Source organism: Danio rerio, chromosome 22 (assembly GCF_049306965.1).
Source record: "Danio rerio strain Tuebingen ecotype United States chromosome 22, GRCz12tu, whole genome shotgun sequence".
Taxonomy (NCBI): Eukaryota; Metazoa; Chordata; class Actinopteri; order Cypriniformes; family Danionidae; genus Danio; species Danio rerio.
The window spans coordinates 15,171,356-15,187,014 of record NC_133197.1 but is presented as its reverse complement, the minus strand read 5'-3'; the positions used below and the strand labels follow the sequence as shown (position 1 = coordinate 15,187,014).

Sequence of the window (15,659 nt, the reverse complement as noted above, 5' to 3'; positions counted from 1 at the left end):
AGAGGCAATTAATTAAAAAGCAAACAAATCAATATATAATTATATTTATTTATTTTTTTTTTAGATTTTAATAAATAGTCATTTAGGGCGACACAGTGGTACAGAGGGTAGTACGATCGTCTCACAGCAAGAAGGTCGCTGGTTTGTACCCCGGCGGGGTCAGTTTGCATTTCTGTGTGGAGTTTACATGTTCTCACCGTGTTCACATGAGTTTTCTCTGGTTTTCTAGTATAGGCACATTGAATACGCTAAATTGGCTATAGTGTATGTATGTGAATGCAAGAGTGTATGGGTGTTTCCCAGTGTTGGGTTGCAGCTGGAAGGGCATTTGCTGCATAAAACATATGCTGGATAAGTTGGCAGTTCATTCCGCTGTGGCGACCCCTGATTAATAAAGGGACTAAGCCGAAAATGAATGAATGAATAAATAGTAATTTGTTTAATCTTTTTATTTGATAATTTATACAATTTGAAAGAAATAAATGAAACAAAGAATAAGGGCAAGACCCTGGGCTCTTTGATTATGAAAAGTGGGTGTTTACTTGTTTGATCTGCCTTTTATCACAAGCCCTGCCCTCCACATAAGCAAACTGACCGACACGTTTTTAAAGAATGCTTCTCTTACCTTTAGTTTGTCTTATTTCTAGTCCAAATATTTAGAAATTCCTGAATCAAGAAGCATTTTCTAAATAAGTAAACAATATTGTCAACAATATAGTAACAATAAGTCAACAATGTGTTCAGAAAATTCTTCTTATTTAAAAACCAAAAGTGGCCTCACAGCAAGAAAGTCGCTGGTTTGAGTCCCTGCTGGGTCAGTTGGCATTTCTGTGTGAAGTTTGCACGTTCTCCACATGTTTGCGTGGGTTTCCTCCAGGTGCTCCGGTTTCCCGCACAGTCCAAAGACATGCGCTATATGTGAATAGGATGAACTAAATATGCTGTAGTATATGAGTGCGTGTGAATGTAAGAGTTTCCTGTGATGGGTTGCAGCTGGAAGGGCATCCGCTGTGCAAAACATATGCTGGATAAGTTGGCGGTTCATTCCTTTGTGGTGACCTTTGATGAATAAAGGGACTAAGTCGAAGGAAAATGAATGAATTAATTATTCAGATTTTTTTTTGCTTGTTTTAAGGACAAAATCGCTTAATTTTGCTTTATCACTTCTGAAAAAACAACATACTTTTTTTTACATGTCTAGTAATGCTTCTTAATCTAAGATTTTTTTTAAATATAAATTTTAATTAGAAACAAGACAGAAAATCCAAGTAAGAAACAAAATCTGACGGACTCCCATGAAATGAAGCTATCATTCTTCTTCTAAAAAAGGGACAACCTTTCATATGAAATTACATTTTCTGAAACTACACTTCTTACATGATCCACTGAAATACAAATGGGACAGATGCTAAAATTTTCAAGGATGTACATTAATATTCAGAGCTCTTCACAGTCAGTCTTCATTACATTCTCGCTTTTCGCCAGCAGGATTTTCAGCACAAATCAGCTGCAGTCATTTGGGAAACAAATTCCCTCATATCCGTGGCAGATTCAAGACCCCATTCAAGTCGACGGATCGATTGGACGCTTTGGGGGTCTTTGTTGCCAAACCGCATCTCCTTGACAGCAGTCCTCATCAGCTGGACTGATATTCACCTCTAATGGTCAAAGGAAAGCGATACTGAGGTGCAGTCGACAGGGGTCTGATAAACAGACCGATAACTCAGACCGATGGCGCATATTAATGTTAAAATTACAAATAATTATTCTATAATTCTGTTATTTTACTATTATTTATATACTAGTATAGTATTTGTTGATTTTTAATTAGCTTTTTAGTTAGGTTGTGCTTTTGACATCTTCATTCTTTGTTTTTAATATTCCCATTTTTTTTGTCATTTTAGTACTTTAGTTTAAGTGAAATTTAACAATGTTGCCTTAAAAACTAACTAATAGGTGTATATATTTTTTCAGTTTAACTTTTTCATCGTAATTATTTTTCGATTCGTAAATAGACAAAAAAATTGCTTTCGTTTTAGTTAGCAACAACAGCACAAATATTTTCTAGCATGGCGTTTATTTTTTTATGTAATGCAAAGGTTCATTCCACGTTTTTTCTGAGATTTTTGCCGGTTAAAAATTCAATTCGACGTCACACTGTGTCAATCACATTTACACACTGCCTCTAAAACTTTCCATGATCATTTTTTTAAATCAGGTTGCATTTTTTTCTTATTTTCACAAGCTTCCAAATAAAAAAAGTTATATTTTCTGGCCGTCACATCGTTCCAAACATGTATGGTGCTCATTCATTCATTCATTCATTTTCTTGTCGGCTTAGTCCCTTTATTAATCCGGGGTCGCCACAGCGGAATGAACCACCAACTTATCCAGCAAGTTATTACGAAGCGGATGCCCTTCCAGCTGGAACCCATCTCTGGGAAACATCCACACACATTCACACACACACTCATACACTACGGACAATTAAGCCTACCAAATTCACCTGTACCGCATGTCTTTGGACAGTGGGGGAAACCGGAGCACCCGGGGAAAACTTTACACAGAAATGCCAACTGAGCCGAGGTTCGAACCAGCGACCCAGCGACCTTCTTGCTGTGAGGCGACAGCACTACCTACTGCGCCACTGCCTCACCCTGTGTGGTGCTTATCTTCATTATATATCAGAGTAGTTGGTGGTTCATTCTGCAGTGGTGACCCCCTATAGACTTCCATTCTTACGTATGCAAATGTGGCAGACTGGAAAAGCAACCTCGTGCTACAAGTTTCGCAGTTCGGTGCGTTGCAAAGTATAAGCTTGATAACTCTAACCTGTGAAATTGCATCACGTGACTGCGTGAGACCAACTGAAGATCAAAACATGACCTCTCTGTATTTTATTTAAAATAGGAGTCAATGGCTCCCTTTTATGTCTAATCATCTTCTTTAATCCCGCCCCTTTTCGCAGCATCGTACGACAGAATTTTCCATGCTCAAATTCTGGTGTGACCGTAGCATAAGCCGACTGAAAACTAATGTATTTGTTTAACCTTTTCCTTTGTGAACAGGCTTAGAAAAATTTATATTTCTCAACTTTCGACTTTCAAATATCGAAAGTTATGATATCGGGCAAAGCTTTTATACAGCTACATATAGGTACATAGGCATAAATCTTAATTTATAGAACTCAAAATCCTCTTTAGGTCATAATAATTTCACATTTATTGCTTGACATCATTGTTTATAATAATTAGTTTCGTAAAACAATCCTACATCCTACAGTCTACAGCAGGAGGGAAAATATAAGTGTCAGTAATGAAGTAAACAACAGTAACATGTCATATGATTTCAGAATTTAGTACCTAATTCATGCTTGTCTACTTTATGTTGCTGTCGTGATGGTTCCTGGTATAAATCGCCAATTGACAGCTCGATATATGGGAAATAAAACACCTCATGGACAAAAGGTCATCATATGGGTTTGGTGAACTATCCATAACAATTACCGAACAACACAGACTCAGGTGTCTTCAGATGGTATTGAAATATGTTGCGCACATCTTCTTGCATACGTTATTTCTGTACGAGCTTGTGTGTTTTGATATATGTTTACTTGCATAGCGGGTTATGAAAGCATTCATACTCATTAGCATCCGTCCGTGACACATCTCGGCTGTTGTAAGTCACGCCTGGGGTTCACTTCATTCGCCATTTGCACAGGGAGGACTCATAAATTACTTAGCTTTATGCAAAAGAGTATTACATCATACTGTCCGCTCAAAGCAAAAGGACGCACGGAAGAGTCAGAGAAAAAAAAAATAACGGCGACCTTTGAAGTAAACTCGCATAAATCTTCCCTGTAGCGCAAGATGACTCACCCACGGAACATGCTATTGCAATATTAATTTCTCAATAAGCGTTTATCAGAGATGGCCTGGGACTGGGGCTCTGGTTTTTATTTCAGGATCTCTCAGAAAGCACAAAGTGACACTTAAGACGCCAAATTGTCATGATATCTTGACACAATTACTATTCAGTGTGTAACACATGTCCTACATTTACGGGACACTTTATATTGGGGGGTATGTTACCTATGAAACAAAGACTTCTGTAATAGATCCATATTTGACAACAACCTAATGTACATTGGAAAACAAATCATTTTATTTTGTGTAATCTTCCAGTTAAAGCATCTAAAGATTTTTAAAGCAAGAATCATATGCTCAGGAGACAATACCGCATTAAATATTAAGACGTGTTTTCATAAAATGAATATTTAATACTAAGTGTGTTCTCTTATATTTTGAGTGAGTCAAAATACACTAATAACCCAACACACATCGAAAACATGTCATAAGCAGTATTTCTCTTTAAATAAATGTGTCTTGTTTTTTTAAAGTATTTTTTTATTTAAAAACATGCCAAAATGTACATTTTTGCAGTGTACACAAGTGGGCGATAGTGATCAAAAGTAATTTTATATTAAATTAAATAAATAAAGTCAGACGCGCACACTGGAGAATTAGATTTAAGATTGGGAAGGTCTGGGAAGATTTTGGATTTTTTATGCACAATTAAAATGGACTAATTTTATCGTGCTTTAATGGTTGACTTAAAAACATTCAACAAAAGAAAGCCGTCATGTTTGGTTTCCCCTTGCAGAAATACTATCCCACACCACTGATATTAACACATTACTTTAACTGGAATACATTAACAATTATGATAACACCCCAATGCGAGTATGCTTTGAATACGAACTCATCCCGACAAACCATGTCCATGTCTCCATTTTGAGTGAGATGAAATGCACTAATAATCCAACACACATCGAAAACATGTCTTAAGCAGTATTTCTCATCAAATAAATGTCTTGTTTGTTTTTATTGTTTTTTTTACTTTAAAACATGCCTAAATGTACATTTTAGCAGTGTACACAAGGGGGCGATAGTGATCAAAAGTAATTTACATTCAATTAAATTCAGTTAAGTTGCTGAAAACATTATAACAACATTCTGAGTCAAACACGCACAATGGAGATGTACATCTAAGATTTGGAAGGTATGGGAAGATTTTTGAATTTTTACGTACAGTTGACGTGGACTAATTTTATGGTGCTTTAATGGCTGACTTAAATACATTCAACAAAAAAAACCCCATCATGTTTGGTTTCCCCTTGCCGAAATACAATCCCACACCACTGATATTAACACATTACTTTAACTGGAATACATTAACAATTATGTGAAGACTCCAATGCTAGTATGCTTTGAATACTAACTCATCCCAACTAACCATGTCAAGTCTCCATATTGGTATGGCCACTATTTATTACATAGGTTCCTGTTTCCAAGGGTACATAGGTTAAGTATTACCATTATTTGTACACCAATGCCATATTTTACCTGTCAGGTTGTACACGGGAAGGTTAATGAAATACCAGCTAGACACTAAAAACCACTATAGGTCACTGTGACAGCAAAAACCCATGTGATGACCTGTGGGAATAATAGAAGTAATTCCGCAAGCGGTTCAAAGTGACCTTCTCCTCAACCCCTGACACAAATCTACTGTACTTTCCCTGCTTTCTTGCCTGCCAGTGACGCAAGTCCTCTCTGCGAAGCAATGTGGCCAGGGCTGGGTCGGGTTTGGACATAATGTGGAACCAGAGCGTCTGGTTTTAATGGAGCAATGAAAGATGTTACAAAATGGCTTCCAGAGGGCCAACAGAGCTGCCCACCGTCCCCTCCCAAACACAGCTGCAGGAGCGACAGACTCTATCGCCATGCCAAGCAGGTCTTCGACACTCCTGCTGAGGATGCTTGGCATGACCATAGACTCTGATCACAGAGCAAACTCTGGGCTAATGACACTGTCTCACCACTCCTGACATGTGATGAGTTGGCCTAGACTATTTTTGTTTGGTGGGCAAGCTTGAAACTAGCACTTCTTGTGGTTCTTAATGTCTTCTTTTTTGGCTTACAAAAGCAAACATTCAGTGAAAGGTTTATAAAAAGAAATACACACAAGGCATAGCTATACTTTTTTGTTCAAAAGTTGCTTGCACAATTTGACCACAGTAATATCTTGTTTAAATGATAAAAAATGCATCTTTAGTAGGAACTTTGCACTAAAGATCTGAAGACAAAAAAAAAATAAAAATCTTTCATCAGAAATCCTGTTATTCTGTTCAGCCTGATCTCACAAGGAAACATACGTATTTTACGTTTTGTCAGTTTAGTGGCTAATTCGTATGTATTCGTACGAGTTAAGTTGTAAGAAAATGTACGATTTTAAAAAGGAGGCATGGCACACAATCCCCGCCCCTAAACCCAACCATCATTGGGTGATAAGCAAATCGTACTAAATTGTACGAATTATTACAAATTCATACGAATTAGCCAATAAACTAAAAAGTTACGAATTGCCGTGAGATTGTGTTGTTCTGTTGGTGCTGGTAGTGTTGTAAGGAGTGCACTGATACTATAGCACAACTGTGCTTTGGGCATCCCGATTACAATCCTGGCTTGGAAATCTTTCCTGATCCTGTCCAAACTCTTTAGCTCTATCTTTGCTTCCTGTCTAACTAATGTCCTATCAAAAAGAAAAATGCCCAAAATAAATATTTTAAAAAGAAATTCTGTCATCCTAAATGTGGGTATAAATGTGAAGCTGTTTGCCAAGCTTCAATTATTTTTCTCAATTGACCAGGGCTCGGCATGTCTATGACAGGTTCCAAATCATTTGAATCTTATTATCTTGATCAATTATCTTGATGTCATTATTGACCAATAAAACCACATAAAAAAACTGTTTCTGTGTAGAAAACACAGTACCATCAGAATGAATTTGCTGGAAGTTTACTAGAACTGACTTGTGCACAAATGGCACAAGAAATCCCTTTTCAATAATAGCCCAACTTCAGTTGGTCTTGATTTAGTTGAAAAGTCGATTAAACTGAATGATAAGGGCTCAAACTTCCGATTGTCGGATCTTTCTCAGTGCACATCTGGCCTACACCATCAAAGCCATATCATCTCTACAACAAAACAGTTACTGTATGTTTGTTTTTGAGAATTAGTTTTGGCATTTTTACTTATTGTGAGAGCAAGTACAAGAGAAGGGCGGTGGGATAAGGACAGATCCCCAAGTCGGGACTCGAACTTGAGTTGCCTGAAGGAAAACCAAGCTACATGTCAGTGCATTGCCCAGAAGGCTGCTGGCTTCAACTAAATAGAATATCTTATTATTCCTCAAAGTTGTACCAGATATCTTGACAAACTGTACATAACTTTAGTGCTACACACTATTGTCACACTTATGTTTAGAGGGTAAGGTCAGAGGGGTCACATATAGAGGGGAAAGGATGGACATAGTAAAAAGGTCTCAGCAAAACCCAGTGAGGGATTCCCCTCAGAATGTGATTTCAACAAAGGGGGCCTGAAGCAGAAGCCTGTGCATAGGGCCCAAAGTCGCTAGCAGTGTTGCTACTCAGGGTAAAGGTCAAGAATACATCTTTTGAGCCAAATCCAGCAGGATGGATGTTCTAACTTCAAATGTTTTTGGACCTACCTGGTTGAAGTGCTCTAGCATTTCCTTCACGCTGACGAGGACTGGATTTGCAGTTTTGACCTTTATCTCTGGGTTGTGTTTCTGGGCTTGCAGTCCATTCCCCACCACGTGGCCTGTATAGCTGTGGCGGAAAAAGAGCAAGAGATAAGGTACTGCTACAGAAATCGAGCACTCTTTGAACTGATAATGATCTCCTAACTAGTTCTGGTGTCCGAAAAATGCAGGGAATGCTCAAGGCTTGCCTATTAGAAACAGGCCCAAGGATTGATCGGATATTCAGACAGCCTTTTCACCCACATAAATGATTCATTATGAAATCCCGCGGTGAGGCCTGAAGACACAACTGTGCTGCAAATGTAAGTATTGACCCTATGTCCTTTTATTAGAGACGCTGGAGGAGAAGACCGGAGGGCGTCCTTCAACAAAGGCCAAGTCGGTGCAGCCAAGTCTCAAGCCACACAAGTTGCATCCCTACTTCAAGATATTGATAGCAACACATCTGGACAGGTTGACATGAAAACCATTTCATGCATCCCTGAGAATGCTATTCCGAGAAGAATGTGGACACACACTTGAGGAAGAGGTCTCCACAGGTCTTCAATCTTCACTCTTCAGGTGGACACCTTAATATTAGTTGCCATGGTGACTGTCAAAGTGCCATGCTCAGCAGCCTATGAAATCAATGGGTCAAGCTCAGGCAGGGCAGATAGGTTAAGTCTCTGATTAAGCACAGAGCATGAACTTTAAATACAGACATGACTGGTTGCTGGGGTGGATAGATTACTGGCATGCAAAACTGAAGGGATTTTATTGACTACAATTATTTTTAATCTTGTTGAAGAAAAGCACACAATTTTGGGAATAGATGTTAAATGATATGCTATTGTTATGGGTTGTGGCCAGAATGCTGGGGTTGCTGTGTGGTTACTTAAGCAAAGCTGATAATAAAATGTAACCTTGTTACAATGTTGCTAGGAATTTGCATTCTGATGGCACTAAGTAAGATTTTAAATCTACATAAAAGGCCATTGTGCATAGAAGGTTAATATGATACATATCATATGCAAAATGTTGGTTTGTGGTTGCTAGGTGGTTAAATTTAGAGCACACAATTACAATGGACAAAATAGCAACTTATATATATTCTATTGAGAATATTGCTAGCTGGTTCATTTATAGTGATGGGAAGTTCAGATCATTTTACTGAGTCAGACCTTTGGGTCTCATCCATTAAAATGGACAAATCTTTTTGAGTCGTTTTGTTCAATTTGCCAAAATAACATTAAAATGTTACAAGATGTTTCCAAACACATCTACACCTAGCCCAAATGTTGATCACACTATAAATAAGTCATAACTAGAAAGCTACTATACTAAGAAAGAAAAAATAATCCTTTATTGTTTACCTGGTGTTTTATCTCTGATCACCTCATCTGGCATGTCTTCAAATTTGAGTCGTTCGTCTACATGACGATGACTCGAGAAATGACCGGATACAATTTTTTTGGCTCTAAATGCATATGATTGGTTTCTGTCTTTCCTGTGATGAACGAATGACTCAAACCGACGACTCAAGAGATGAACGATCAAAATTTTTTCTGGCTCTGACTGCACCTGAGTAGCTTTTGTCTTTCACATGATGAATGAACGACTCGAGAGATGAATCGATCAAATTTTATTTCCGACTCTGACTGCATACGATTGGCTTCTGTCTTTTACATGAATACCCAATGACTCAAATCCGATAGAGGACTTGAAAAATGAACTAATCTTCTCCTCCACCTGCACAAATGTGCGCATGTGTGAATTAACAAATCATTTTCTGAGAGGACTTATAGTTCTCGAGTCACAAAAGATTCGTTTAAAATGAATAAATCATTAAAGAACGACCCATCACAAGCTAATTTCTGGTCTAAGTGACAGAAACCCAACTTTAAATAATACGATTTAAAAAAAAATCATATTAACCTTTCATATTAACAATGTCACTAGGGTGTTGCTAGGTGGTTGCATTTTGGTGGCACTTAATAAGCCAAATTTTAAATTCGTTACTTTCTTGATGAAAGGGAGCTCATTTTAAAACCCATAATTAAAATGTGTAAAATACGCAAAGAGATGTAGCATAATATATCACATTCATAATGTTGCCATGTGGTTGCGAGGAGGTTGCTAGGTGATTACATTATGTTCCAAGTCAAAGAAGTTCATTTTTAAAGTCCATAATTAAAATGTCATATCAAGAACATTGGCGACATGGTGGCGCAGTGGGTAGCGCTGTCGCCTTACAGTAAGTTTGCTAGTTCGAGCCCTGGCTGGGTCAATTGGCAACTCCACTGGGTGGAGTTTGCATGTTCTCCCAATGTTCACGTGGGTTTTTTCTGGGTGCTCCAGTTTCCCCCACAGTCCAATTGTTCGTAGTGTATGTGTGTAAATGAGTTTATGGGTGTTTCCCAGTAATGGGTTGCAGTTGAAAGGGCATCCACTGCTGGATAAGTTGGCAGTTTGTTCCGCTGTAGCGATCAAAGTGTTGCTATTTGGTTGCTAGGTGGTTACTTTTAAAGTAAAGTTTCCCAAGTCTATATATTATATATGTATACATGCCCTGTAACTGCATCTCTGTACATTCCATTATTCAATTCAAGCTAAAATTAACTCTAACTTCATAAATAGCATGACTTTTTTGAACTGTTGCAAATTTGCATATCATCACGCGAAAACGTCATGCATCCATCAGTTTATGCAAAATTGTTTGTCTATGCACTTGCCCGATTATCACAGCGAAGCTATTTCCAGAAGCAAACGTCCTTGAGACAGACGGGCAGACAGACAGTCAGACAGACGGATCAAAGGGTTAACAATGGGGGGGCATATAAAGCGCGGCAGGAGGGCAGAATAATGCAGCCGTGTGCCTGCACATCAATAAATGAATGCTTGTGGGAGAATCGGCCTGCTGTTTTCAGCGCAGCTAATCTAAGTGAATAAATAATGACCCCAGACACCTCATGCTGCATCCGAACAGCAGCTGAACACACTTTGCAAGGTGGGAGCACTTTGTCAGGAACCGACGTGAGACAGAGTTGTTTGTTGGTTTGTGCTTTTTAACTGTCGTGCGAAAATGCGTTTTGGCGGCAGGGATGGTGGAGATGAGATATGCGGGTTTTCACTACGTGAGAGGGGAGGATTATGGGGCTTATCTGTAAGAAGAATGAGCTGTCGAGATAGTGTCATTTTTACAAGCGCATTCTTCCATGGGTGAACCAAATGCGCTATCCGTATGCGCATAATTGAAGAGGAAACAATCTGCTCGACGTGTTTTATTAAACAAACAGCCAACCTTAAGACTCCCATCATTTTTATGGAAATTTACTGTAGTATGGTCACTCGTCTTTCTGGAGGCACTTACAGGACGAACGGATTTTCCACTAGCCACTTCAATTTAAGCGTGTTGCATTTTTGATGAAGTCTATCAATGGCGCCATTTCGAATGACATTAAAACCAGCCCTATTTTATGGTCTAAAAAAATATTCTCTGTCTATGTGCAGTTAATTGGAATTAAATCTAAATTACACCCGTTGCATTAAAGTGCCATGAAATCCCCCTGTCTCAGCAGGGTGTTTTTACTTCTCTAGGTTGAAAAAAAGTCTGGAAAGTGGGGGAGTCCAGCTTTGTTTAGGTCAGAGTGTCGTGTAGCGTAAGAGGGAAAGGTTTGCATAAAAAAGGGAGTTTCATTACGTGCACAATAATAGCTGATTAGCACGCCGGCAACACAAACACAGGTTCAGGGAAGATAGACAAATGCTGCATCCCAATTTACATACTATCCATCCTAAATTGTATTTGAAAATAGAATTAGTATGTCCTAAATCTTAGTATGTTGAAAAGAGTATGCCAAAGTTTCCTGGATGGTTTACAATTTCCGGTAAAATTTTTTAGTGCAGAACCGTCTATACTCTAACCGCTGATTTGCCCACAGTACATTGCGTGTTGGATGTGATTTTGATTAGAACATCAAACGCAGGTGTAAAGTGTAAATAAACTACAAACATGGCAGACGCGCAAGACCAACCGTCAATTAGAGAGGCTTTTGTGAAGTTGTTTGAATGACTGTTAATTACTATTCAGCCCACTGGAAAATATTTCAATTCCGTGTTATATTTCATCTGCAACAACATTACTGATTTTCTATAAAGATGTCTTTGGACATTAATGAATGCATAATTATCCAGAGACCTGAGGAGATTTCTCTGCATGAAAGACTTGTGAATGGCAGATTATCTTGTTGCTGCTGCTTCTCCAATATGGTAGTAAATTAAATATGAAAGAAATGTGGATGATGTGTTGAGATGATTGACAGGGCTCATAACTAAGCAACGTAACAATCAATTAATGAGGAAGTAGTATGTGCCAAAGCTTGCACACTCTACTGTTACACAATTAAAAGTATATATTTTTCCTTCACAAAAATGTACATGCTTTTAGGGCGTAGTATAAGTATGCAAATTGCGACGCAGCAAGTAATTCGGAGAGCAGCATTTACAGCGGATCTGGGAATGATATCTAACTTTGACATTTGAACTGTTGTAGTTATCGTACTATAAACTTAGGTTCACACTTGATGGTCCGGTTGTTGAACTTAAGTTACATTGCATCTACATGCCAACTAATTTTCATTACATTTTAAGTAGACTTAGATTGGGGTTATGATTAGTGTAAGTTGACATGTACTTGCAAAGTTTCTTATAGTTAGTTAAATGTCTGTTGAAGGAGCAGTATCAAAAGATATTAAACAGACAGTCTACAAATACTCAATTGGACCATCAAAATGAATTTTGACTAAGGATATGTCTTCAAAAACTGAAAGAGTACTGTTGACGATAATAAATTTGTCATCTGAATAAACAGATAAAAAACATTAATCACGCACTTTCCAAATTGTAAAGACGTGACAATCAACACAAACTGGAACCACATCTTTTTTTAAAAGAAGACAAGTGGCAAATTCGTGTTTCACCATTTTGTTACAAAACAAACTTACTTTTTGTGATAGCAGACTACTGTAAGCTAACTGCTTGCACTGACAGTGGGGAAATGGAAACAAAACTTTTCTTTTGGCACACTTTAAAAACGAACATTTATGACCCATTTATCTGAACAGTTCTTCATCTATCGAATACAATTGTGCTGGGTAACACTACTTGGACCATGCTTCTCTGAACTCTCTAACAGCTAAAAAAGCGACAAAGATTTCTCATGCACAGTGGTGAAAAAAAGTACAGAAAAATCAGACTTAAGTAAAAGTACCTTTACTTGCCTAAAAATGAAGTGCAAGTAGAGTAAAAGTGTCTGTTGTTAATATTACTCAAAGTATTAGTAAAATGTAGACCTTTCAAAAGTACTCAAGAGTATTAAGTAGTGAGTATTACGCTGTAAATTACATGTCATTTGTGGATGTGTGTAAACGTAAAATTCTGTAGTGCATTTAGCTATTGCCCAGCAGGCACACAATGTCATAAGACGTTAATATTTGGTTACATTTAGGTTGTGATGTCAGGTGATCTAAATTATTATGACCAAGTTTTTTTAATGTCCAATAATGATGTCAAATGACATTGATATTTGGTTGATTTTAGCTTGTGTTAGAAAGTGACCAAAATCCAACATCATATTGATCTCAAATAATGACATCTATTCGTCAGTTATGGCAACCAAAATCCAACATCTGATAGACGTCACAATGGTAAGGTCCACATAGCTTCAAGCTGTAACATCATTAGATGTTTATATTTGGTTGATTTTAGGTTGGACGTTTTCTAATCCCCATAGACATGAAAAAACAGAGTAGTGACTACAGGTTGAAGGAAAGTAGTGGAGTAAAAGTACTGATACAGCACTAAAAATGAACTTAAGGGAGAGTAAAAGTACAGATTTTTAAAACTATACGTAGTAAATTACAATTCCTGAGAAAAACTACTTAATTACAGTAATTTGAGTATTTGTAATTTGTTACTTTACACCACTGCTAATGCATATTAAACAGGTTGCATGTCATCCATAATAGAGTATGCTGATTGGTTCAAACCAACTCTTCATCATGAATAATGCAGAGACATGCTGAAAACTCAATGACGTCACTTTGTACTGGCTGGTGCTGACGGCCAATCACCATGCTGGAATTTAGTCAATGACCTCATCACCATGAAGTTGCTTCAAAATTTCTTTTTAAACCAGAAGAACAAATTTGCTCAAAATAACGCAAAAACAACCATTTTTTTATGGAAATATATCTGTCCTAATAGTGTTTTTAACAAAGGGGGACATATATATGGCAGTCAACATCTCAAAAAATGTGCTTTGTGAGTCTTGTAAGGCATTTCTAGCAGGTTGCTGAGATCTCTCTTGTTGCAGTACTTTGTTGGAATTTTACACAATAATCTGGACGTTCAGTCATTTGTCATTTCAAACACTTCATTTTTCTTTTTACAATTGAGTTGAATCATACTTATGATGAACTGAAAAACCTAATGTTCTTTTGCACTACTTAAAAGCAAAGATTGTAAATCTGTAAATATGCTAAACTGTAAGCCAATCATACCAGTGCAGTAGCCATTTACTTCTGAGTCCACAATCCACCCTGTCCACTGTAATTAGGAGTCAAAACAAAACAGAAAAGAACTACTACTTATAAATTATGATGGCTTTTGATTGAAAAAATCAAGTCTTGACAATATTAGTGGGCTGGACAAGCATGAATCTTTCTAGTGATGGGGTGATTGCACAGTGGCTTGCTTGGTTTGGGACTTGTGGAATTGCGCATCAACAAATTTGCTCTTCAGTGTTTGGACTTCCAACAGTGAAATTTAAAACCACACTGAACTGAACTAAACTGAACTTCAACTCTGAAAACTGGACTGACACAGCTTCAATTTACTAGAACTTCTATGTTAAGCTGCTTTGACACAATCTAAATAGTTAAAAAGCGTTATAGAAATAAACATGAATTCAATTCAATTGAATAGCATGGAGTATGCTTTGAAAGCCTGTCGCTTCGGCTATGAACATTCAGTGCATTACTTGTTAGCATTGAAGTACACTTTGAGCCACATGCATTTTAGCATAAGTATGAGCAATGCTAAAGGAAAATTTCCTCAGCAAGCTCCACTAATATTAGCAGAGCCTACCGCATAGCGCTCCCCCACACAATCCAATCAAATACCGATATAATCAAGTTCTGTTTTCAACCGAAAACTTTTCCTATACACAAAAGAAAGACCACAATAAACAAGCCACCTCATAAAGTACTTTGATTACGACACAGACAAACTGTTTCAAATAAGCTACAAAGGGCACCAGGCTCTTTGAACAGATGTGCTAGCGAGAGCATGGGTCTTACAGTTCACTGCGATGGGCTTGTCGCTGCAGTCACCCACATTTCTCACAATAATTAGCAGCTAAATAAATCCAAACCAGAAAAATATTTACCCAGATCAAGACCAAAGAGTTTGGAGTTCCCCTTTGACTGAACGCTGCTTATTTTCCCATAGGAGCTACACACACACACACACACACACACACACACACACACACACACACACACACACACACACACACACACACACACACACACACATCCCAGCTCCAATTAAATTCATCTGCTATATTGGATTAGCTCATATGTTTGCTCAGAAGGTTATGAAACTCGGCAGCTAATGAGCTAGCAATATCCGTTCTTCATGAGCTGTGCATCAGAGGATTCTCTATTCTTTAGTACAGCTTTTCCATAAGTTATTGCCTTTGACGCACAGCTTAAACGGTTGCTGGATGCTAATATTTCAACAAGTCCTTTTCTTTCGAATACCCAGCTATGGTGTTTAGCATCTACGTACTGTAAGCTATGCTATCCTGTCTTACGTCAGCATGTGTGCCTTCTCATGTGTGTAATAACCGGGTGTAAGGCCTTCTGGTTGCTAGTTTTCCATCCTATTTATTGTCTGTGGTCTATGAAGTTGGGAAGGGCTCATGCTAATGTAGGGCAGATGTAATATATCTAGTCAGCTTTGAACTGCACAAAGCTAACAGTGGCGTTCTG

At 37.9% G+C, this 15,659-nt stretch overlaps 1 protein-coding gene across 1 annotated transcript in view; it reads right to left on the bottom strand.

Moving 5' to 3' along the window:
• gpc5b (glypican 5b) overlaps positions 1-15,659 on the bottom strand; it is a 62,651-nt gene that overhangs the window by 29,718 nt on the left and 17,274 nt on the right. The window contains 1 exon segment of the mRNA NM_001302221.1: positions 7,573-7,693. Within this exon segment, the coding sequence (NP_001289150.1) occupies positions 7,573-7,693 (121 nt within the window).